General features: G+C 38.3%; 2 protein-coding genes and 1 pseudogene across 9 annotated transcripts in view; 1 reads left to right on the forward strand and 2 right to left on the reverse strand.

Moving 5' to 3' along the window:
* The window catches only part of ARSK (arylsulfatase family member K), a 34697-nt gene extending 19881 nt beyond the window's left edge, over window positions 1-14816 (reverse strand). Inside the window, exons 1-3 of the mRNA XM_025438189.3 lie at window positions 14542-14816; window positions 11127-11256; window positions 6187-6346 (exon numbers count right to left, since the gene is read on the reverse strand). Coding sequence (XP_025293974.3) covers window positions 6187-6346; window positions 11127-11256; window positions 14542-14679 — 428 coding nt within the window. The 5' untranslated portion in view covers window positions 14680-14816. The remainder of the gene's footprint in view (window positions 1-6186; window positions 6347-11126; window positions 11257-14541) is intronic.
* Window positions 14817-14869: 53 nt separating this feature from the next.
* Window positions 14870-22533, forward strand: part of SKIC3 (SKI3 subunit of superkiller complex) — an 80190-nt gene continuing 72526 nt past the window's right edge. Inside the window, exons 1-4 of one of the 8 annotated variants that reach the window (XM_049108202.1) lie at window positions 14870-15013; window positions 15371-15584; window positions 17343-17450; window positions 21954-22020. The gene's annotated coding sequence lies outside the window, so the exon portion shown is untranslated. Of the gene's footprint in view, window positions 15014-15370; window positions 15771-17342; window positions 17451-20631; window positions 20800-21953; window positions 22021-22533 lie in introns of all 8 variants that reach the window. The other 7 variants (XM_025438182.3, XM_049108201.1, XM_025438180.3 and 4 more) reach the window with 7 other exon arrangements.
* Window positions 20494-20896, reverse strand: LOC118354279 (40S ribosomal protein S15a-like; annotated as a pseudogene).

The raw sequence follows: 22533 nt of genomic DNA on the forward strand, positions 1-22533 counted from the left end.
TTTTAACCTCCTTTTTAAAACCACAAGTCTCTTCACCTAGCTCATATCTGGCTAATGCTAATGTTAAATTGAAAAGTTAAATTTCCCTATTATTAGATAGCTCCAGGCTCTTCTCAAAAAATTGAGACAAATTTCCACAAATGGCTAACACTGGCCAAAGTAGGAGTTATAAACTTCATTATAGGCAGCTAAACATAATATATTAAAGTTTAGTAATTAAATGGGAAAAAAAATCCAAGAATGGTAATGAGATTGTAGGCTCAGAGCTATCCACTAAGGTCTCAAGAAACTGATCTAGGAATTATGGTAGACAGCATTCTGCAGGTAGCCCCAGGGGCTGCTTCAGCCAAGAATTTGCTAATCATCAGAAATGAGAGTACCGGAATAATTAAAACAGCAGCAGACTCTTTCATTATCTTCAATTATCTGAGATTGCACCAAGAATAATGCAAACTGTTCTAGATACTGAATTTCATTAGTGATAATAGAATGGTGGTAGTGGTGTGGGTTCTACAAAAGCTTCTAAAATGACCAAAGGGGGCAGCCCGGGTGGCCCAGCAGTTTGGACTGCCTTCAGCCCAGGGCATGACCCTGGGGACCTGGGATCCCGTGTCGGGCTCCCTGCATGGAGCCTGCTTCTCCCTCTGCCTCTCTCTGTCATGAATAAATAAAATCTTAAAAAAATTTTTTTTTTAAATTTAAAAAAATAAAATGACCAAAGGAATGGATGGATGCCTTTCTTTATTATAAGGAAAAGAAACTCCTCTTTGGTACGGATAAAAACAATATAAAGGTATATATGATCTTAGATCATAAAACAATAGTAGATATAGATGAGATATATACCAAGAGTCACTGTGATTCTATTGAGAAAGCCTGTGCTCTGGTCTGGAGGCCTGACAGGGACAGGAAGACTGGTATAAGCAGCTCATAGTTTGCTTCACTTTCCTGTTTGCCAAAAGGTTCAAGCTTAAGAATTTCCCAAAGCAATTGTCTCATTTTGGAAGTAGGCCTTTATTTTTCATTTGTTTCAGAGGAGTGAAAATTGCCTGGTATGACTCGGCTTCAGGAAAACATGATGAAGTGACATGGATTGAGAACAGATTAATTTCAGTGGAAGTAGGATGACAGAGGATTTGATTGTAGATTTTAAACTTTCAAATTTTTAGCTAGGAAAGAGAAGACAGCAGCTTATTTAACTTGACTTCTGATGCCATTAGAATGTAAGTTCCCTGAGTTTAGAGATTTTTGTGTTTTGATCACTACTGTATTCCTATCCTTTAAAAAATAGTGTCTGGTACATAATAGTTGGCTCAATTAAGTACTGGCTGAATAAATACATTGGACTATACTTTTGTAACTTAAATAAGGATCATCTTTTAGTATTTTAAGGACTTTTACTTAATACTCAATTTATTTATTAAATTGTATTGATCTTAGAAATCTAGTTTTTAAAATGTCTATATAAAATACCTCCAAATTCTTCACACTTCCAAATTAACATGCTCTTTGGTTTTGTGGATTTAGAAATATTTAGCTTTACATTATGTTTTCTCAATCTCTACACTATTGACATCTTGGGCTTGATAATTCTTTGCTTTGGGCTGGAGGTGGGGTGGGGGCAGATGGTAGGTGGGTTGTTCTGTGCATTGTATACTGTTTAGCAGCAACCCTGGCCTCTACCGTCTAGATACCAGCAGCATTCCCCCAGTCCTTATTAAATGTCTTGGGGCGGTGGGGCGGTGGGGCGGTGGGGAGGCTTGTCAAAATTGCCCTGGTTTGAGAACCATTGTTTTTTATTTTGAGAATATATTGGCAAGAGAGTTTAATCTGATAGTAAAAAGACAGAGTATTATAGTAATAAACTGAAGAAACTTGTAATTCTGGCTGAAATTACAAGGAGGTTCAAAAACAACCAATTTCAGTGGAAAAGATAGCACAAAGAGTTATAAAAACAACTATTGACTTTGAGAGTCAGTCTCTCAAAATACTGAATACCCCTATTAAGTTTGATATTGAGAGACATTTTTTTCTGAGATCTATTTTTTAAATTGCACAGAAAAATCTAAAATACAATGTGCTATAATTCATATAACCTTTGCAGATATGCTACTAGTAGCATCCTTGACCTATTTGTCAGCTAAATAACTATGTGGGTTCATACAGAACTAATACAGACAGTTCTGAGAGCTTTTTTCAATTTTCTAAACTCTGGTGAGTTATAAAAATTAGCTACAAGAAATTATTATACTGAAAACCATCTCTGATGTCCCAGATATCCACATTAAGTAGCTCTTTTCCTTTTACTGATTTTAAACCATAGGTTAAACAGAACATTAATGTTTATCAAATAATAAGTAGCTAGATCAATGTCATTGTCTCAGTCATTCATTCAAACACTTAATGCCTACAATGCACCAGCATGATTTTGGCAGTGGGAATATGCATGAAAAAGAGAAACAGAGTTCTTATTTCTGATGAATAAAATTCAGATAAAATTTAACCATATCATACACAGCATGATAGTTACAGGGAATATGAGCTGTTCAACCTTAGATTCCTTTTATTACTGGATTGCCTGAGAAAACAGAAAACAATAGGAAATAACACAAGACTGGGTAATAGTATGGGATAGGATAATAATAAATTTTACTTTGGATTAAGCTTACTTTCTAAAAAGTAGAATTTTAAAGAGAAACTTGTGAAACTACATGAAATAATTACCAGTGCAACACACTTTAGAAAAATAAAGGGTTTGGGGCACCTGAGTGGCTCAGTCCATTAAGCATCTGACTCTTGATTTTGGCTCAGGTCATAATCTCAGGGTCATGAGATCAAGCCCTGTGTCAGGCTCCACCCTGAGCACAGAATCTGCTTAAGATTCTCTCTCTCTCCCTTTCTCTCTGTCCTTTCCCCTGCTAAGAAAAGAAAAAAAAGAAAGAAAATGAAAGGTTTATGTAAACATTAAACTATATTCTGATTAAGCCATTTTTATAATAATTTTCCCCCCTTGATTGAATGCTTATTCTGCACCTGGCATTGGTTAAGTACTTCATATTACCTTATTTAATCTTTTTACATAATCTCTAATATTAACTGATTCAAAACTCCTAATCATCCAATGAGGTGGGTATTATTTTTTTAAGATTTTTTTATTTTTAAGTAATTTCTATACGCAATGTGGGGCTCAAACTCATAACCCCAAGATCAGGAGTCATTGCTCCACTGACCGAAGCAACCAGGCACCTCACGGTGGGTGTTATTAATTCCAGTTTTCAGGTAAGAACACTGACACTTAGAGAAGTCAAGTAACTTGCCCAAGGTCGCAAGGATGGTAAGCAGGGAAGCTGGGCATTTAACAGTTCTGATGGACTCAAAGCCTATGCTCCTTCTACTTCTGCTTCCACCCTTTTTTTTTCCTCCTGCATTACTCGCAGAGTTGGGGGAGAGCTTTTTGCACAAAACTAGCTTGTGCAGTGATCCAGAGCTAGTGAAAATCATGTGAAAGAAATGAAAGACCAGGTGCATACTGAGGGAGAGAGAGACAGTGGTATGAAATGAGACCAGAGGTATGCAGGGACTAGATAATACAGGGTCTTATAAACCATTTTGTAGATTTGGAATTTTAGCCTACCTACAGAGGAAAAAAGATCCACAGAAAGATTTTAATTGGGTAAGACACTTGATCAGGTGTTTATTTTATTATTAATTTTTTAAAGATAGATTTATTTGTTTGTTTATTAAAAGATTTTATGTATTTATTCATGAGAGACACAGAGAGAGAGAGAGAGGCAGAGACATAGGCAGAGAGAGAAGCAGGCTCCATGCAGGGAGCCTGATGTAGGACTTGATCCTGGGTCTCCAGGATCAGACGCTAAACTCCAGAAGGTGGCGCTAAACTGCTGAGCCACCCAGGTGTCCCTATCATTAATTTTTTTAATCAGCTGAGCCACACAGGCATCCTGTTCCGTGACTTAATTAATTTATTTGTTTTTATTTAAATTCAGTTAATTAACGTAGAGTGTATTATTAGTTTCAGAAGTAGAGGTCAGTGATTCATCAGTCTTAATATAACACCCAGTGCTCATTATATCACATGCCCTCCTTAATGCCCATCACCCAATTACCCCATTCCCCCACTTCCTCAGATGTATATTTTTGAAAGATCACTCTGTCTGCTTATAGAGAATGGATCAGATAGAAGAAACATTAGAGGGCCACCTCAATATTTTATGCAGGAGAGGCTAGTGGCTTGGTGGAGATGGTAAGTGAATAAACTGGAGAGAGATTTTAGAAGTAGAACTGACAACATCTGGGGATGGATTAGAATGCAGAGGTGGGGAGGAGATGTGAGGGTCCCTCCTGGGTTTGCAGGATTGATATCTTTTAGATTTTGGGAGAAAGAAAAGGAAAGACATTTAACATTATCCAGAAATGCAAGACTAATACTCCAATTATTCTAGATTATTTTAGTATCTATTCACCCAAAACTCATTCTGTAAGCTTCCAGGGGCTGCAGTAACAAATTACTGCAAACCATGCTGTTTGCGTGGTTTAAAACAATAGAAATTAATTATCTCATGGTTCTAGAAGCCAGAAATTAGAAATCAAGGTATTGGCTGGCCAGTGTTCCTTCTGCGGGAGCATGGGAAGAATTCTTCCTTTTTCCTTTTCCGGCATTCAAAATATACATCTGAGGAGGGTGAGGGAAGGGGTAACTGGGTGATGGGCATTAAGGAGGGCATGTGATGTAATGAACACTGGGTGTTATATTAAGACTGTAGCTGTGATCACTCCAGTCTCTGCTCTGTCTTCACAATGCCTTCTCTGTGTGTCTACGTCTTTTTCTTTTCTAATGAGAACACTAGTCATCAGATTTAAGACTCACTTTAAATTCAGGATAACTTCATTTTGAACCCTAACTAATTACATTTGTAAAAAGGATCTATTTCCAAATTAGGTCACATTCTGTAGTTCCAGTTAGACATGAAGTTTTGGGGAACACTATTCATCTCACTATCTTCACCGTTACTTTTATTCAATTTATTTTTCTGGTTCTTGCCATAATTATTAGCATCATAATCATTCACTACCACCATTGCCATAACCCTTAATTAGTGCCTGTTAGGCAAGAGGTACTGCTCTAAGGCTTTAATATGTCTCTATGCCAGGAATCACAAGTGTTGGGAGACTTCGAAGATCATACCCAAGTTCACCAGAAGAATTCATGGGATGCAGCATTTAGTTGTACACATGGCCATGATTATAGTGAAAGGACACAAAGCAAAATCAGCAAAGGAAACAGTATTTAGGGTAAATTGATAGCAAACCAGTTTCAAGTTTCCAGGTGGAGTCACAAAAGGCACACTTTATTCATCCAGTATCAAACATGACCATATGTGTGAAGAATTGTCTATTAGGGAATCTCTTTAGTACCCAAGTTGTTATTGGGGGCTGATCATGCAGATACCCTCTGCCTCCCAGACTCTCAGAGGGAAAGCAAGCATTGAGCATAAACCACATTGTACATCCTAGGTACAGAATAAGTCATTTTCATCAGGGAATACATGGAACACTCCCGATATTCAAGTTACTGGATATAAACCAAGGGCCAGTCTTGAAAGCGGGCCATTCTAAGGATGGCCATCACAGACCTGCTGTGTTTAGTTTTTTTCCTGCAGACCTCATTCCATTTAATCCTCACAACAAAGAAATTAGAGGTCAGTAGTAAACAGAGAAACTAAAGCTCAGCAAGGAGGCATTCTGATTCCAGATTTCTGCTCTTACTCACTATGCTTGCCTGCCTTGTTTTTGAAGACATAGTAAAATGAAAAAAAAAAGTTATAATAGATCGACAGGAGATAACTGACAAAAGCAAGTAGCAGGATTAGAGTCTTTAAAAAAGATTATAAATTGTATTCAGTACATAGTAGACATTGTATAACAAAACTCAAAAATAAATTTTACAGACCTTTAATGCTTAAGAAAAATAAAAATTACCAGCATATTAGCAATTTTAATATTTTAAGAAGATTAAAGAAAGGCAAAGTGTTAGCCAAATTAATACAATCAAGGGATTAAGAGATTTATTTCACCTTTGTGGAGAAATAATAAAAGTCAAAAAGGGTACATGTATGTGCTATAGCAGAGGATAGCATATTAGCATTATTTTTTTTTTCTTTTTACCTAATGGAGTGATGTCCTGAAGTGTAGTCCAGTTTGCCAAATTTTTGTGTTCGGTAGCCATGCTTCTCCATGATATCCATCCATGTTGTATAATTTGGATCTAGGCCCTTAAAGTTATTCCAAGATTCTGTTAAGTGAGTGAAGAGGCCACTCCACATTGCTGGGGGTAGTAAGGCGAGAGACTGGGATTAATGTTAAGCTTGTTGATTTATTTAACTATTAAGACAATTACAGCAAGAGAAAAAAATCTACTAGCTTAGAGCTCATGCTCTGGGGTAAGACATAACGTGCATTAGGTCCTTCAGCTAACATTTCTGATTGTTACATTGTGTTATCAAGGGGAAAACTCTGCAAGAAGTTTCCATTTTACAGCTGAGTCTTTAAGGCTTATTGGTTAAGATGCTTAAGGGTAAATATAGCTGGAATTATGTACAAAGCCTGTTGACTCTATCTAGGTCTTCTTTCAATCATAAAAATAATCACTAAGTACTTATTTATTTTACAAGTCAGTCCATTGAAGTATAGATCTTTTCCAACATCCTTAAGGATGTACTGGCTTTCCACAAAAAAATTAAGTGTACTACATCTTTGTTGTTATTTTCTACAAGTATGATTGTATCCAGTAAATCTTTCTTCATGTATTAACAGCCTTAAAGGGATAAATAGGCAGTAATACTATAGTAGTAGGGGACTTCAGTACCCTAGATTCAACAGTGGATAGATCATCCAGACAGAAAATCAATAAAGTAACACTGGACTTAGAAATTACATGTTAGACCAGATGGAATTAACAGACATTTACAGAACATTCCATCTAAAAGCAACAGAATATACACTCTTCTTAAGTGTATATGGAACATTCTCTAGGACATGGGAGAGATCATATGATAGGCCACAAAATAAATTGTAATAAATTTAAGAAGTTGAAATATCAGGGATCTTTTCTGACCACAAAGGTATGAAATTGGAAGTCATTTACAAGGAGAAAACTGGAAAATTCACAATTATGTGGAGATTAAACAACATGGTCCTGAACACCAAAGGGTCAAAGCAGAAATCAAAATAGAAATTAAAAAAATATCTTGAGACAGATGAAAATGGAAGTTTAACATACCAAAAACTAATGGTACACAGTTCTAAGGGGTAAGTTCAGAGAGTTAAATGCCTACATCAAGAAAAATGAGCTGAAATAAACAACCTAACTTTACAACTTTAAGAACTAGAAAAAGAACTAAGCCCAGAGTTAGTAGAAGAAAGGAAAAAACAAGATTAGAGTGAAGATAGAGACTAAAAAAGAAAATAGAAAAGATCAATAAAACTAAGAGCTGTTTTCTTAAAAAGATAAAAAGACAAACATTTAGCTAGACTTACCAAGAAAAAAGATGATTAAAAAATCAGAAATGAAAGAGAAGTTACAACTTATAACAGAAATACAAAGAAAGAGTTATAAGACTACTATGAACAATATATGACAACAGATTGGAAGACCTAGAAGTGGATATATTCCTAGAAGTATACAACCTACCAAGACTGAATCATTAAGAAATGGAAAATCTAACACCCCAATTATGAATAAGGAGATTGAATCAGTAATCAAATTCCTCCCAAGAAAGAAAAGTCCCAGACCAGAAAGCTTTATTGGTGAATTCTACCAAGCATTTATAGAAGAATTAATATCAATCTGTCTCTCCAAACTCTTCTAAAACAATAGAAGAGGAGGAAATACTTTCAAACTAATTTTATGAGGCCAATATTACTCTAATACCAAAACCAGAAGTGGACACCTCAGGAGAAGAAAATGATAGGCCAATATCCCTGATGAACATAGTATAAAATCATCAACAAAATATTAGCAACCTGATTTCAAGAATACGTTAAAAAGGTCATACACCATGATCAACTGGAACTTATTCCCAAGGATACAAAGATGATTCAATATCTGCAAAGCAATCAACTTGATATACCATGTTAACAAAATGAAGGATAAAAATCATATGCTCATTGTAATAGAGAAAGCATTTGATGAAATTGAATATCCATTCATGGTAAAAACTCTCAACAAACTGGGTATAGAAGGAGCATAGCTCAACATAATAAAAACCATATGTGATAAGCAACAGCTAACATATTCAGTGGTGAAAAGCTGAAAGCACTTCCTCCAAGATCTGGAACAAGACAAGGGTGCCCACTTTCAGAATTCTTACTCAACACAGTAGTACAAGTCCTGGGTAGGGCAATTAGGCAAGAAGAAATAAAAGGCATCCAAATTAGAAAGAAAGAAGTAAAACTGTCTCTATTTGCAGACAACATATATAGAAAACCCTAAAGATTTCACAAAAAAACTGTTAGAACTAATCATTGCATTTAGTAAAGTTTAAAGTTGCAGGTTATAAAATCAATATACAAAAATCAGTTGCATTTCTATATAGTAATGACAAACTATCAGAAATTAAGAACATAATCCCATTTACGATTGCATCAAAATGAATAAATTACCTAGAAAAAATTTAACCAAGGAGGATTAAAGAGTTGTAAACTAAAAACTGTAAGACACTGATGAAAGAAACTGAAGATGACACAAATAAATGGAAAGATGTTCTGTGCTCATGGATCAGAAGAACTGATATTGTTAAAATGTCCATACCATTCAAAGCAACCGATAGATTTAGTGCAATCCTTGAGAAAATTCCAATGGCATGTTCCCAGATAGAACAAACAATCCTAAAAATTGTATAGAACCACACACGACCCCAAATAGCCAAAGCATTCTTGAGAAAGAAGAACAAAACTGGAGGCATCATACTTCTTGATCTCAAACTACATTGCAAAACTATAACTACCAAGACAGCATAGTATTGGCCTAAAAAATGACACATTATTTCAATGAAATGGAATAGAGAGCCTAGAAATAAACCTGAGCAAATATGGTCACTTTAAAACAAAGGAGCCAAGAATATATAGATAATGGGAAAGGACATGCTCTTCAATAACTGGTGTTGGGAGGGACGCCTGGGTGGCTCAGCGGTTGAGCATCTGTCTGCCTGGAGTTCCAGGATCACGTCCCACCTCACGCTTGCCTGCATGGAGCCTGTCTCCCTCTGCCTGTGTCTCTGCTTCTCTCTTTCTGTGTCTCTCACGAATAAACAAATAAAATCTTTTGTTTTCACATGCAAAATGGAGGTAGTAACAATATCTACTTTATTGAAATGTTATTTTATAAATTAAGACATGAAAGCCACTTAGAATATTGCCAGGCACATGGTTAAGAATGTAACAAATGAAAAAAAAAAGAATAACAAATGTTAGTCTGTATTACTGTTGTTACATTTTGGAAATCTTAAGTATCAACTAACGTTTTGGAAACCTTTTGAGTTCATTAATCACCTTTTTATTAATTATTTCATTTGATGCTGGGAGCAACCCTGTGAGATAGATAAGGAATAGATAGATGATAGATAGATAGATAGATAGATAGATAGATAGATAATAGATAGATAGATAATCAACAGTAAGATATCTAACCCTGTAGATTAGGAAACCAAGTGACTTGTTTGGCCCATTGAGGATTAGAATCTAGGACAACATCTCACACTTGTCCATTGCTCATTCCACTTGCTCAATAGGAAATAAAAAACTAACAAAACTGTTAATACCCCTGGGCCTTCATCACTGACATATCATTTAGAGTACTGAGTTTCTTTTAATCATTGGCGATTACATCAGTCTTTGTGCTGGTGGTGAAGGGATTGACTCAAATCACAGAGAAGCTCATGTCAGGAAGGCCTGACAGATGTGCTTTTGACACATCTCAGAGCAATCAAACATTAGAAAGGTGAGAAGGAAACAACTCTGTCAGAGAATAGACAGTTTATTTTAAAAAATGACCTTTTGTCTTCTCAGTTATTCATGGATTAATACTGCTGGCATTTTGCCATTAAAAGTATGACTATTTGGGATGTCTGGGTGGCTCAGCAGTTGAGCATCTGCCTTCGGCTCCTGGGATCGAGTCCCACATCGGATTCCCTGCATGGAGCCTGCTTCTCCCTCTGCCTATGTCTCTGCCTTGCTCTCTCTGTGTCTGTCATGAATAAATAAAATAAAATCTTAAAAAAATATGCCTATTTGTTAAATTATTCTAATAAAAGTAAACACATTTGGATAGAAGTGAATGGAGACTGAAGAGAAAAAAGTCTATAATCTAAAATAATATGGAAAATTTCAGAGAAACCTTATGTATGAAAATTCTAACTACATTGTGCTATGCTCTGAAATTCCCTCCCAATCTCTTCTACTCATACTGAAAATTTCCTTGAAATTTTCTTGAAAATTCAACTGTCCTTGAAAATACAACTGTTCTAGGATATATGATTATTTCCTCATTTGCTTGGATAAGCAAAAGATTCTTAGTCAGCAATTATAAGGAAGTGAAACAGTGACACATGAACTAAACCCTTTTTTTTCAATTCAAATTTTCCTTATTAAAAATTCTCATATACAAAGCAATAGAAAAGTGTTATAGCAAACCTCATGAAAATTCTCATAAGATTCATACATCAAGCATTTTGATAACCCATTAGTTGAAATACATTGTTTTAAGTACTGGGAATACAGAAGTAACAAAGTAGATAAAAATTTCCCTGTCCTCACAGATCTATATTTTACTGGCTTATATAAACAGTAAACAAAATATATAGGTGTGTGTATTTGTACGCACACGCATGTGTGTTAAACACTGCTTTGGATGATAAAAATTCTTACTCTTAAAAATAAAACAGAAATCCCAATAACCCCAATATATTCCTTAAAATATGTATCACTTATAGTAAATTTTTTTATCAGATGACAAATATAACTTACTATTCTATTTTGAATAGAATCTTTTAAACTGTGAGAAAATTTTTATGTGTGTGGCCACTTCTTAATATTAAGCATGTTCATACCTGCGCGTGATGGGCAACAGATTGGAGAGTTTGTGTAGGCATTCAGAAAGGAAGTGCCATGTGCTTTCATGAAGTTGATAAAAGGAAGCTTCACTGCCTGACTTCCTGGATAAAATGTTAGCCTTCCATCCTGGAATAAAGAAATTTAATTAACACTGATTGCATTAGAAAAGAAGAAAATTATTTCCTTTAATTTTAACCATAAAATTGACAAGTAGCAAAAGACTTTAATATGATCCTAAGGATCCTCAAAAGATCAAACAAGTAAAAAGAAAAAAAAAAGATCAAACAAGTATAGACTGTCACCTATATCTGGTTCATAATATTAAGAATTTAGTGTTGCACTTAGATTCATTTGGATATAGTAAATAAACTAAAGGATTTCCTGGAAAGGAAAGTTCTTTTGGGGCATGATGGACTGATGGAACAAATATTTATTAAGCATTACCATGTGCCAGGTACTGTGAAAGATCTGGAAATTCAATGGTGAAAAAACAGAGTCCCTGGCCCCTTGAGGCTTACAGGTTAGTGGGAGAGGCAAAAATATACCGGTAAGTAAAGCATCAATAACTAAAAATTGTGATATGTGCTTTGAAAAAAACCCTTAGATACAGAATAACAAGGGAGACATAGAATGAACAGGGAAACCTCTGGGAAGAATGAGACCTAAAGGATGAGAAAGATCCAGCAGTTCTTTAAGCTAGACTCAAGTGAAGATGTTAGTGGCTGCTGGATAAATGAGCCTGAAGATGAGAAGAGATGTTTGGACTGGAGATACGCATTTTGGAACTGAAGAACTCTTCTTGGTAAAGAGCAAAGACAGAAAAAAGAATATTTTAGGCCAGGAGTTATCTCTATTCTATATTTTCAATATAATTATAAACAAAAACAGTTTTAAAAATGAGTTAAACCCTTGATATGTCTGAGATTTCCAAATGGATATATAAAGTAGGCTGCTGATTTCAGACAGGAATCTGGAGCTCTACCCTGGTAAAATAACATGGAGGTCCTTAGCATATTCATGGTAAACTACGGAAACATGGAAGACTCTGGAAACATGGAAAATTATGATACTGAAAGAAACCTTTATGGCAGAGAATGAAAAAGGAGGAAAAAAAGGATTCTGAGGAGTCCCCAACAAGAGGAGAAAGTGTCATGGGAAACTACGACAGAATGGCCAGCAAGGGAGGAAGATGATATGAGATCGAGCCCCCTGAATAGCGAGAAAAAACTGTCAAGAAAGAGGTAATGTTAGCTGTGTTGAGAGGCTACCTATGAAAAGGCTAGAAAACGCACATTGGTATTGGTATTAATTTATACTTTAACCATTATTGTTTCCTTCCTTCTGCTTGCTTTGCAGAAGCTTGTCTGGTGTTTTGTCTTTCCTGGCATTGAACCTTTCTCCTATTAGTGAGCTAGGGCAAGGGCGATTTGGGGCCCTAAATTTATTTATTTATATGTATATGTTTATATATTAAATTTATATATATTTATATATGTTTATGTACTATACTATAGTTATATGTGTGTATGTGTGTGCACACTCACCAATCATACTAATGTATGTAGGTACCAAAATATTTGGTATAAAAGAGATACAAGTGCAAAAAGTCAAAGAATTAATAACTTTATAATCTTAAATTTGAGTTGAAACTATCAGCATGATTTCATGATTTTTCTAGTATATGTACTTTCTAGATCTGTTCATTGGAAAGGTCTAAAAGCAATGAAAAACCAGAACACCTAGATTATAGTCTAAACACAAGACAGGACAGGAAATATACATGTTGGCCATGGAAGACTATCAAAGTAAGCTGCTGGAGATGATTAAGAATGGGTCAAAAAGACTCACAAACGACCTGAAGGGTCTTTCACAAACCAAAGATGGGACATTTTGAAAATCAGTAAGTATAATGAATGCAAGGCCAAGGTATTTGAACACAAATATAAAAAACCTATGTATTCACACTATACTGAAAAAAAAAAACAACCTAAAATATTTCAGTCATCTTTGGAAGTTTCTAGGATGCTGTGATGCACTACCCTAGTTCCCTTTAGGAATGAAAGGCTGCCTCTGCTAAAGAGAGTACCTGTGCCCACCTCATGCCCCTTTCTGGCAGCAGTACACAACTGATGGCCATCCACTAAGGCATAAAGGCCTAGTCCCCTCACCCCAAATGGCAACCATTCTGAAGCATCCTACTAGTCTGAGAACCAAGCATAAAGAAAGCTGAGGCTTCTATTGAGATAGCAGCCAAACTCAACTTCTCCCTGCATAGTCCTGCTTTCTTCCTTTCCCTTTGATGTCAGGAGCACTCTCTAAGAAATCTCCTTCATGTTAATCTCCAATACTGCCTGTTCCCTAAATTGAGTTAATCAGAAGATTACTTTGAATGACTTTCTCAACAAGTCCTATGGGCACATCTAGAGTATGTAATTTTAACCATCATAGGTTAACCAATGAGAAAGACAATAGAACATAGTGATTAAAAGCGCTCTTTGGTGTAGACGTGCTGGACACCAACAATCTGTGTGACCACAGGGATAATGAGCTAGTATCATAACCAAACATTTGTCTAAGCAGTAGTTTCTAAATAACTGATGATAGTAAAAGTTCCGGGTAATGTTGGTAGTAGTGTTCTTTTGGATGATGGCTTGGGAAACAGCAATAACACACCCACACAATTTCCTTAGAACATGGGCCAGTGGTTCAAATAACATCAACTGATGGGCTTAGATCAGCACTAACAGGATTAGCAGATATCTGGGGAATAAAAATGTGAACTTTCTGCATTGCTCGCCCAAACATGAATTCCTGCAAATTTGGAAGTGGGAAAGCCCGGATGGGAAAGCTAACACGCTTTTGTGGAGATGCAGAATGTTATTTCTCCCCACAGTAAGACTCAGATGGGGGGAGGGACAGGGCTGAAAGTGCATTAGTAGTGGTAAAATAATTTAGTGGGTCGTGGCTAGCATTAAAAAAACCTAAAAAAACACACACACAAAAAACAAAAACAAAAAGGGGGATCCCTGGGTGGCTCAGCGGTTGAGCGTCTGCCTTCGGCCCAGGGCGTGACCTCGGGGACCCCGGATCGAGTCCCGCATCGGGCTCCCTGCATGGAGCCTGCTTCTCCCTCTGCCTGTGTCTCTGCCTCTTTCATGAATAAATAAATTAAAAAAAAAAAAAGAACAAATTGCAAAGGTGCCATCAGATGCATTTTATTTACTAGAGTATTGTACGGGGTGTACATGTGTATACGGGGCCTCAAAATAAAATGCATTCCTTATTCTGCATCGGGGTCAAATACGTGGCAGCCTCTCAGATTCTGCTCCCCGAGGCCTGCTGCACAGGAAGAGCTGTGGCGGGTCGCTGGTCGGGGGCGCGATGCCCACTCCCTAGCCTCTCGGTACTTACGAAGGAGTCGCTCACGACTAGCACCACGTTGGGTGCACCGGGCCAACCCCCTGCAGCTCCTCGCCTCCGCCCACCTGCCCCGCGGTCTGGTGCCGCCAGCGCCGAGGCTGCGAACACCGACAGCCACCGCAGCAGCATTGCAGGGAGCGGTTTAGAAACGCCGGGCGCCGGGCCCGCCGCCTCCCTCCAGGAACCGCCTCTGCAAACGGGGCGGGGATCCCACCGTCCGCAGCTCGGTTTCCTCCCGGCGCTTTACCCGCAGAACTACAACTCCCAGCAGGCTGGGCGTGCGCGCATGCGCAAAGGGGAGGAAGAAAAATTCCCCTCCCTCTTTCACGTTAAGACCTTGTAACCAAATACCGAGCGGACTGAACAGTCAGCCACTTCCAGTCACGTGAACGATGCCTGGGGGCCGCGCATGCGCCCGGAGTCCAGCCTCGGTGTTTGGAGGAGAAGCATCTGCCTGGCCCAGGTGGGTTAGGGTCGCTGTGGCTTTTGCAGAAGTTGGAGCCAATGTGTAGTTGAAATGGGAACTAGAGACGGAAAAGAGCAGGGGCGGGTCATTTTGTGCCGCGCAAGCGTGGCTGTCGGGACGGTGAATGGGCGATGATGAGGTGGCAGCGCGTCTGTCACTTAAGTTCGATGGGGCCTCTGGCTGGGCCGCCTCAGGTGAGCCGTGGGGTCGCGGGGCGCCGCCAGCACGTTACCCCACAGGCGTCTCTAGCCTGCCTCCTCTTACTGCCGTGCAGGGGGGTTCGTCACGCCCCGGGGGCGAAGGCGTGGGCCTAGTCGGGGGGAGGGGGACAGCCTAGGTGCATCTTGCCTGCAGAGCGCGGAGGAGAGAAGCCCAGCGGCCTCGCTAGGGAAGAAATCCTGAGCCGGGTGACGAGTCCACCGACTGCCGTACGTCACGACCATCCCTGTCCCGCTGCGGAACAGGCACTGGCCCCACTTGAGTGTGGAACCAACTTTGAGAATTCTGGAAGAAGTCGAGTTCTGTCCCAGGGCCAGATTCTGATTTCGTTCTCTCTCCCACTTGTCAGGTACAGAATTTGCGCGTCGCGTGAGTCGTATTAGTATTTCTGACAGGAAGAGGAGGAGTTGAAGTGCCTGACGGGGCACGAACGCGACTCTAATATTCTCTGCCCTCCTCGCCTTCACCATTTTACAGATAGGAAAACTGAGGCGTGGACGGGTTAAGCGATTTGCCCGAGATGACGCGCTTAAGGGTGAGCAGGACTTGAAGTTTAGTGGTCTGTGCCCTAACGCAACTACATTTCTCTGTCCCTGGTTGAATTATAACATTTCATGACGTTCTGATGAGCTTAAACTCTATTAGTGTAGACAAATTTTAAGATTTTATTCATTTATTCATGAGAGTCACAGAGAGAGGCAGAGACACAGGGAGAAGCGGGCTTCACGCAGGGAGCCCGATGTGGGTGGGACTCGATCCCGGGTCTCCAGGATCACGCCCTGGGCTGAAGGCAGGCGCTAAACCGCTGCGCCACCCAGGGATCCCCATTGTAGACAAAATCTTTTTTTTTTATTTTTTTTTAATTTTTAAAAATTTATTTATGATAGAGAGAGAGAGGCGCAGAGACACAGGCAGAGGGAGAAGCAGGCTCCGTGCACCGGGAGCCCGACGTGGGAGTCGATCGCGGGTCTACCAGGATCGCACCCTGGGCCGAAGGCAGGCGCTAAACTGCTGCGCCACCCAGGGATCCCCAAATTCTTGATAAAGAAGCATGCAGTGGATCCCTGGGTGGCTCAGCGATTAAGCGCCTGTCTTCAGCCCAGGGCGTGATCCTGGAGACCCGGGATCGAGTCCCACCCACATCGGGCTCCCTGCGTGAAGCCTGCTTCTCCCTCTGCCTGTGTCTCTCATGAATAAATAAATAACATCTTTTTTTAGAAAATAGATCCTGTCCACAAGGAACTTAAACTCTAAGGAAACAAAACGAATTCTAGTCTTAACAGCACAGGAGATAATATAGGTAGGCCACCTCATGATCAGGGTATGTCTCAAAAATTTTGGGTTAATGTGGAATGGGAATAGCATTGTGCCATAGAAATGTTGTTGACTGCATTATAGATTCGTAAAAAGTATATTCAGCTTTATCTGTGGTGTGGTACTGTTTCTGTGAACCATATTCACCCTCTTTGGCCTTGTTCTCACAGGACATGTATTCTGAGTTCCCAGGCAGAATGACAGGAGCACATCTTTTTTCCCCCCTCTCTTTCCCCTTGGCAGTGTCAGTGGGAGCAGGTGCTGCAGTGAGTTGGAGCAAGTCGGATTTTAGGGCCCCAGGGACATGGCAGTGGAAGAACCCAAGAAGCTTCCAGTCCTACTTAGCATCTAACATTCAGTTTGTCCTGCAACATTCCTGCCAGGAATTGTCCAGTCTGTTCTTTTGTATCCAGTGATAGGAATGCACTTTCTTTGAGCAGTCCATTCCACATTTCCCATGTCTAATTATTAAAAGCTCTTATTTTGAGCAGAAGTCAAGTTCCCTCTACTTTTAATCATTCATTGGTCCATTTCTCTTCATTTTTATATAAGTAATCTCTCCTTTTCTTTTTTCTTAAGCTTTTATTTAATTATTTGTGAGAGACACAGAGACACAGGCAGAGGGAGAGGCAGGCTCCATGCAAGGAGCCCGACGTGGGACTCGATCCCAGGACCCCGGGGTCACACCCTGAGCTGAAGGCAGACACTCAACTTCTGAGCCACCCAGGCGTCCCACAGTAATCTCTCCCTTTCAGCAACCCTTTTCACGTTTCTCCAATTTTTTTTTTCCTAGGCCTTCCCCATTTCCTTCAGCTAGTTACATAATTGCAAGTTTCTTCAATATTTTGATCACTCTTTCTGGACATACAGCCGTTTTGCTAGTCAGTAACTATCTGAAAAGGTACTTTTGAGAGGTGTTTGTGCCCATCTTTATGTGTGTGCATACCTATATGTGTGTTGCAGTGAGAGTAGACACTCTGTGTATATTTAAATAACCAGTTAAACATTTGTATGTTAGAGATTGCTTGCTTTTGTGTAATACTTAACTCCAGTTTGGAAAGATCTTCAACTGAAAGGTCTTGGTATGGATTTTCATTCTTTATAGTTCCTTTAACATCCAGTATACTTATAGCACTTTCTGCCTTAAGGAAAAGGAGGTTGGGGATCCCTGGGTGGCTCAGGGGTTTAGCGCCTGTCTTTGGCCCAGGGCGTGGTCCTGGAGTCCCGGGATCGAGTCCCGGGATGGAGTCCCGCATTGGGCTCCTGGCATGGAGCCTGCTTCCCCCTCTGCCTGTGTTTCTGCCTCTCTCTCTATCATGAATAAATAAATAAAATCTTTAAAAAAAAATGAAAAGGAAGTTAAGTGTGAAGGTAGTGACTATGTGGAATAAATTCAGTATTGTCTTCACCAGCTCTGATTCTGTAAATATTTGTTGATTATGTACAATGTACTAGACACTGTAGGAAATAAAAGAGAATAATAAAAGTAGTCTTTCCTCCTAAGGAACTTCCAGTTTAGTTGTGGAAAGCAAACCAACTCACACCCCTATAAATTTAATGACAGTATAAAAGGCATCAAAAAATAGTTAACCGCTAAACATACAAAAACAAAACCCAGAATATCCCAAATCATACTTTGGATAATGCTGATATGCTTCCAGATGTTAATTGCTCTTCATTAAAATAAATGTTCAATGGTAACATAAGTTTTAGAAATGCTAGGTTAAACTATCTTTGGGTCTTTAGGACTTGTCATATATTGCTTATTTATTTATTTATTTATTTATTTATTTATTTATTTATTTATTTTTAATTTTTATTTATTTATGATAGTCACAGAGAGAGAGAGAGAAAGGCAGAGACACAGGCAGAGGGAGAAGCAGGCTCCATGCACCGGGAGCCCGACGTGGGACTCGATCCCGGGTCTCCAGGATCGCGCCCCGGGCCAAAGGCAGGCGCTAAACCGCTGCGCCACCCAGGGATCCCTATTTATTTTACTGTAGATTGCTAATGTACATTTAGAATGGCTTTAAAAGAGTGAAATATATAATTTTAGAATGACTTTTAAAGAGAGTGAAATATATAATTTGTAGCATTCACAAAATTACTAGATGGTATGTTAATACCTTTAAGCATGTTATTATTCCTTGGACTACTTTTTGGAAATGTTGGTTTAGATGAAAAATGTTAGAAGTTCAGACTAGTAAGATCATCTGAGAAGGTTTTATGCTTCATGATTGAATTTGGCCTTCAATTACATGTACCGTTTGTGTAGATAGAAGCAGTGTGAACAGGCTGAATGAGAGAAGCAAAGATGTAAAAGTGGAAAGTATTGGGGGATAGTGAAAAAAAGTTATGTGAGCTGATACTGAAAAAAGATTCTTCCTTTCCCATTTTAGCAAACTGAGGATTACCGCCTTTTGACAGTGGGGAAACTAAATGTTTAGAGTAAGCTTTGGGAGCTGGACCAACAGCCATTTATTGAGTACATAGTACTCAATAGATGTTGAATATGTAAGGAACTCCCAAGATATAATACTTTTGTTTGGGGTTTTATTGACCTGGGAGACAGGGCACATCAATATAGCATAGTAAAAAAAAATATTGGTTACGTTTGAATTGAATGGCTCAACTAATAAATGTTTCAGTGGTTCAGGGGATGGAGTGATCTCTTTTGCAGGATTTACTCTGGACTAGTAGTATTCATATAATTCAAAGAGGATATGTGTGTTTGATGATAGCCTTCTTTTGGTTTTTTTTTTTTTGTTTTTTGTTTTTTGTTTTTTTTTGGATAGCCTTCTTTTGAACACTGGCAAGAAGGTTACTACTTGAGAAATGAAGGAAGGAGGGATTGGGGATTTTATTTTATTTTATTTTTTTAAAGATTTTATTTATTTATTCATGAGAGACACAGAGAGATGCAGAGACATAGGCAGAGGGAGAAACAGGCTCCCTATGGTGAGCCAGTTGTGGGAACTCGATCCCAGGGCTCTGGGATCACAACCTGCACCAAAGGCAGACGCTCAACCACTGAGCCACCCAGACATCCCAGGATTGGGGATTTTAAATGTGTAAATGCGTAAATGAGAAAGTTTGTAGTAACCATGTGGATAAGGCATAGGAAAAAAGTGGTCGATTGAGAAGGTAGCAGTAAATAAGAAGAGTACTAATCTACAGGTGACCCTTGAATAACGTGGGACTGAGGGATGCTGACCCTCCACGCAGTCAAAAATCCACGTGTGACTTTTACTCCTTAAAGAGTTAACTACTAATAGCCCACTATTGACCAGATGCTTTACAGATAATATAAAGTTAACACATTATTTTGTATGTTATATGCATTATATGCTGTATTTTTTACAATAAAGTAAGCTAGAGAGAAGAAAAGATTATTAAGAAAATCCTAAGGAAGAGAAAATACACTTACAGTGCATTTATTGTACAGAAGATATATTTGTTGAAAAAAGTCCATGTGTAAGTGGATCTTAAGCCGGTGGTGTTTATGTTCAGGCACTCCCATTTACATAGATATCAAGTAATGATATAATCCTTACTTTATCAATGAGGAAATAGGCTTCAAGTAGTGAATTAAGATGTCCAAGTTCAGATTGTACTTGAACCCAGATGTATCTGATTCCCAAGCACATTCTGAACAAGGTTAAGTCTTGGCTTGGTGGGTGAGTAGGGCAGAGTGAAGGGGCTGACAAAACCTGAGGTGTTTTGTAAAAACAATTTGATGAAGTGACTGCATAGTTATAATCAGGTTGATTTGGGGCTTAAAGAAATTGGTGTAATGGATAGAGTCAGGTTTTTACTTTTATTTTACCCCCCTCCTTACCCTTCTTGTTTTAACTTTTATTTTACTTTCGTAAACATTGTTTGGATCACACTACTTTTTTTTTCTCCCGTTGAGACATTTTAATTTACACATATGTATTACATCCCTAGAAAAAGAATCCCAGGATTTTCCCTCCTGTGTATTTTCATCTTGCTTCTTCACAGTCCATGATGCTAACTGAGGTTGTCAGCACAGTGAAACCAATCTGGCAGGATGGGATCAGATTATTCTGCCGTTCTTCCAGATTTTTGAGTTGTACGTCAAGTCTGGGGCTGATCATTCCACGCTTGTTTAACCTGCCCATGAGGTTCACAACAGTTTTTCCAGCTCTTTGATCATCAGTGATTTCAAATTTGCCAACATAACCATGCTTCATCATCGCAGTTAGAAGTTGACTTTGGAGCATGGCCTGGTAAGACTCTGGTGTTTGTGCCTCTTTTTGGCATTGTTAATGCTTTCAAGAACATCTGCCCTGACATTCAGGTGCACCATTGTAGCAGCATGGAAAGATGGTAGAAGGAGACCATAGTACTTTTTTTCTTAACAGTAACAGTAAAACCCTTTTTTATGGAACTAACAGTTCTATTGAAGTGAACTGCCAGTACGTGTTTTTAGTTCAGTCAGCTAACTTTCTCTTTTTTGTTCATCCTTTTTCACCTAAATTTCGTTCATTTCTGGGGCACATGGGTGGCTCAGTGGTTGAGAATCTGCCTTTGGCTCAGGTTGTGTTCCTGGAGTCCTGGGATCCAGTCCCACATCAGGCTCCCCATGGGGAGCCTACTTCTCCGTCTGTGTCTCTGCTACTCTCCGTGTCTCTTATGAATAGATAAATAAAATCTTAAAAAAAATTAAATTTTGTTCATTTCCTAGTTTAAAGTAGCATTGCTATTTTTTTATTCAGTTTTTTGAAACCACTTCCATTCTCTCCATGAAACATTGTAGATAATTTTGTTTGACAGAATTTATTCCAGAGATCCCATCAAAAGATGGGATACTTAGGATTATATCATGTAGAATTTGTGTTAATATTTCAGATGATTATTTAGCTGGGTTTTTGACAGTCTCTGTTTTCATTAGATTATAAATTAATGTAGTTACATGATGTGGGCAACATTTTACATATTTATAATTATTTTTATTGTTTAAATCAGGTTCACTTTATGTAGTGAGGCCGCAAATAGGGAGTAAATGCATACTGTTGATTGTCCTCAATTCGAAATAAAGTAGCATAGAAATAGTTTTTTTTTTTTTTTTTGCATAGAAATAGTTGATTCTCTTTTTTGGCTGATTTTTTTAATTGAAGTTCATGTATTTTGAGTTTCTGGAATTTTTTTGAAAATTTTTCTGATGCTTATGAAAGTTCCTTTTACCACCTGAGGCTGTGGAAACACAGACCAATTCAAAAATTTTGGGAAAGAAAAAAGATGAGAAATCATACCTAATTATTACTTTTGCTTTGAATTATGAATTGGGAAAATTAAACCTGAATCTGATGTGTTAAAAAATTCAGTCTTGAGCTTTGTATCATGCTTTTTATGTGCCTGTCTCATATTTTGCTTAATTTAGATGGATAATGGTTAAGGAACAATCTGAAATTCAATCCAAAAAGAAGATAGAAGGTAATTGGTAAAAGGTAAGTGACTAGAATGCTAAATAAGAGGTAATTGGGGTCTGTTTTTACATAGTAATTGTTTTTAACCAATTCATTTCAGAAAAAGAGTATTATGATGTAGGTTGTTATTTCCAGACTATAGGTCATAAAAAGTTTAGACTTTTGTCTAAACCGTCTTTAGACTTTGTTATTAGATTTAAAAGTACATGTTTTTGCTTTTCTGTAATTAACTTCCATTGTCATTATTGTTATTATTCTTATTATTATTATTTTTGCTTTGTGGAGTCTGTATCTGCATATCTGCACTATGGAATGTAGCTTAAGGTTCTGTGGCTTTACCTGGGGTGTGTAGGACATAGTAATTCATTCACCTACATATTTATTTTTGAGATTTATCATTTTGGCATGTTTGTCACTTTTTTCAGTGCAATTGTTGCTACTTTTTATGCTTGATATATGTTGAATAATAACCCTTTTAATTTGATAGTAGCAAACCCTTTCACTGAGTTGAGAATGTGCAAAATGAATGCTCTT

The sequence above is a fragment of the Canis lupus genome, chromosome 3, assembly GCF_003254725.2.
Source record: "Canis lupus dingo isolate Sandy chromosome 3, ASM325472v2, whole genome shotgun sequence".
NCBI lineage: Eukaryota > Metazoa > Chordata > Mammalia > Carnivora > Canidae > Canis > Canis lupus.